General features: G+C 69.9%; 1 protein-coding gene across 1 annotated transcript in view; it reads left to right on the top strand.

Annotated features, from left to right (window-relative positions):
- Positions 1-344: 344 nt before the first annotated feature.
- CHLNCDRAFT_141048 (hypothetical protein) overlaps positions 345-2,488 on the top strand; it is a gene marked incomplete at both ends in the record, with an annotated part of 5,400 nt that continues 3,256 nt past the window's right edge. The window contains 7 exons of the mRNA XM_005843466.1: positions 345-360; positions 673-773; positions 954-1,155; positions 1,560-1,615; positions 1,818-1,899; positions 2,090-2,136; positions 2,370-2,451. Coding sequence (XP_005843528.1) covers positions 345-360; positions 673-773; positions 954-1,155; positions 1,560-1,615; positions 1,818-1,899; positions 2,090-2,136; positions 2,370-2,451 — 586 coding nt within the window. The remainder of the gene's footprint in view (positions 361-672; positions 774-953; positions 1,156-1,559; positions 1,616-1,817; positions 1,900-2,089; positions 2,137-2,369; positions 2,452-2,488) is intronic.

Raw genomic sequence — 2,488 nt, 5'->3', positions numbered from 1 at the left:
TGCTGAGCCCTCCCGACATCCTGCCCGCCGCCTCTGCCCGAGTCTGGGTGTTTGTGCGGCCGGAGTGCAGGAGAGGGAGAGGTGGATGGCGAGACTCTGGCAATCGGCAGCGATGCGGGGGTGTGGGAGATTACAACGCGTCCACGGTCTATGCAGAGGAGCCCAAAATGTCTACAGCGGGACAAGGAGCCCTTGCTCAGTGGGGGCGCTGCGGAGGAAAGGGGAGGAAAATGCAGCGACAGGCGCGCCTGCCCAACTCCCGGCATTGCCATCGGCACCCGATCGGGCGAGACAAGGCAATTGGGAGTCTCCGCCGAGTTGCCAGCGTACAGCTGAAGTAACCCATGGCTCGGCAATCGGGTGCCCCAGGGGGCAAGGTACCCCGCAAAGGTGTGCGCCGTCGATTGCGGAGCTGCACAGCACCGGCGGCGCGTCCCGGCGGCACGCGGGTGCAGCAGCACCTCCCACAGTCAAATTTCGGCAGCTGTGGGGTGATAAGCACAGCCTCTCCGAGCCAGCTTGCTAGATTGGTTACCAGTCAGCACATGGCAGGCGGCAGGAGAAGGGCGGCCCCGTGCTGGGGAGGCCCCGGGCGGCGCAACCGCTGCCGCCGCCCAGCCGCCGTCCCCGCTTCGACGGCTGCCGCCTGCCTGCGCCTTGCCCCACCCGCAGACTTCCCTCCCCGCTGGGTGGCCAAAGCCCTGAAGACGCTTTTCGCATGCGCCCACTACGCCGCCGCGGCAGCCGCCGGCTATGCCGCCTATGTGGCAGCGGTGAGCTCGGCGGCTGCTCACGTGTGTGTGTGCTGGGCGCTGGGTGCTGGGTGCTGGGCTGGCCTCGCTCCGTTGGGGGCGGCGAACAGCAGGCAGGTGCCGGCTGGCGCGGCCCCGCCCAGCGCGATGCTTCACTCCCCCGCCCGCCCCCTCCCACCACCACCTTCCCCATGCCCACAGGCCCGCCTGCGCGGCCTCCACTCTGCCGGCCAGCTGCTGCCGCCGCTGGTGGCGGCGTTTGAGGCGCGGCACACACTAGCCGGGGGCCACCTGGCGGCGGCGGCCGCGGCGGCGGCGGCGCTCTGGGCCCTGGCCGCGCTGCTGTGGCGGCGGCGCGCCAAGCAGCCCATCTACCTTCTGGATTTCGAGTGCTACCGGCCAGGTGGGGAGCGGGGTGGGGCTGCTTTGCTGGCGATTCGAGGACTGCCAGCCTGCCGGTGGTGCGCTGCTGTGCTGCGCTGGCGGTGGGGCCAGGGTGGCCAGGCTTGGGCGCCGCCCAGCCCAGCCCAGCCCGCTTTGGGGCCGCCGTGCCGCTGCGCTGCTCTGCTTGTTGGGTGTTGCCAGTCCGCATGCCCGCACAGCAATCTGCGGCACGCGCGCATGCCTCGCAGCTGCTTCCAGCCGCGGCTGTTGCCAGCCGCTGCTACGTCCCCGGGGCTGGCTGCCACTCTGTTCATGCATCGCCGCCAGCACTTCCCTGACCCCGCTGCTAACAGGTTCTATCTGCCTCCCTGCCCTCTCCTGGCGCCGCTGCCTCGCCCTCCCCCGCCCCTTCCCGCCCTGCAGAGCAAGAGTGCATGGTGTCATACAACAAGTTCGTGACGGGCAGCCGCAACGCAGGGGTGGGTGTGCGCGGCGGGTGTGCGGCGGATCTGGTGTGCATTGCTTCCGCTGCCCGCTGCCTGCCCGCTCCCTCCCTCCCAGCCCTGCCTCCTCTCTCGCCCTCCCTCCCTGCCCTCTCCCTGCCCCGCCTCCTCTCTCGCCTCCGTCCTGACCGCCCTCCTTCCTGTCCCCGCTTTCTTTTCCCGCTTTCCTCCCCCGCAGTTCTTCGACGACGCCGCCATGGACTTCCAGACCCGCATCCTGCACAAGTCGGGACTCAGCGAGGAGACCTTCTTCCCGCCCGGTGAGCCGCGCTTTCCTCCCCTCCCGTCCTCCCTGCCTCCCCGCCTTGGTTGTTGCGGCAGCGCTGGTGGTGGCCTGGTGGTGTCTGATCGCCTGTCCGCTGGCTGCGGTGGCGGCGCCCGGCTGCGGCGTGCCGGTACTGTTGAGATACCGACGATGTACTGCTTCTGCGCCGCTGCGGTACCGTACAGGCCTCCACCTGGAGCCGCCGGAGTTTGACATGAACCGCGCCCGGCAGGTGTGTGGACCTGTGTGTGTGTGTGTGCGCGCTTGCTGTGCTTGCTGTGCGTGCCTGCCTGGGCGCACCCTGCCGGCAGCCGTGTCGGCAGCGTGGCGCCGTCTGCTTGAATCGGTGCCCCACAGGCAGCCGAGGTCGGCCCCGCCTGCCTGCGCGCCGCTGCTCCGCTGGCACTCATGGCACTGTGCCGCTGCGCTGATGTACCGCACTGTACCATAATGTACCGCACACAGGAGGCGGAGATTGTGATGTTCAACTCGGTGGCGGATGTGCTGCGCAAGACGGGCCTCACTCCCCGCCAGATCGACGTGCTGGGTGAGCGGGGGGGGCGGGGGGGGGAGGGTGCGGGGCG

Source organism: Chlorella variabilis (assembly GCF_000147415.1).
Source record: "Chlorella variabilis unplaced genomic scaffold CHLNCscaffold_30, whole genome shotgun sequence".
NCBI classification, from domain to species: Eukaryota; Viridiplantae; Chlorophyta; class Trebouxiophyceae; order Chlorellales; family Chlorellaceae; genus Chlorella; species Chlorella variabilis.
This window is presented reverse-complemented; position numbering and strand designations above follow the sequence as displayed.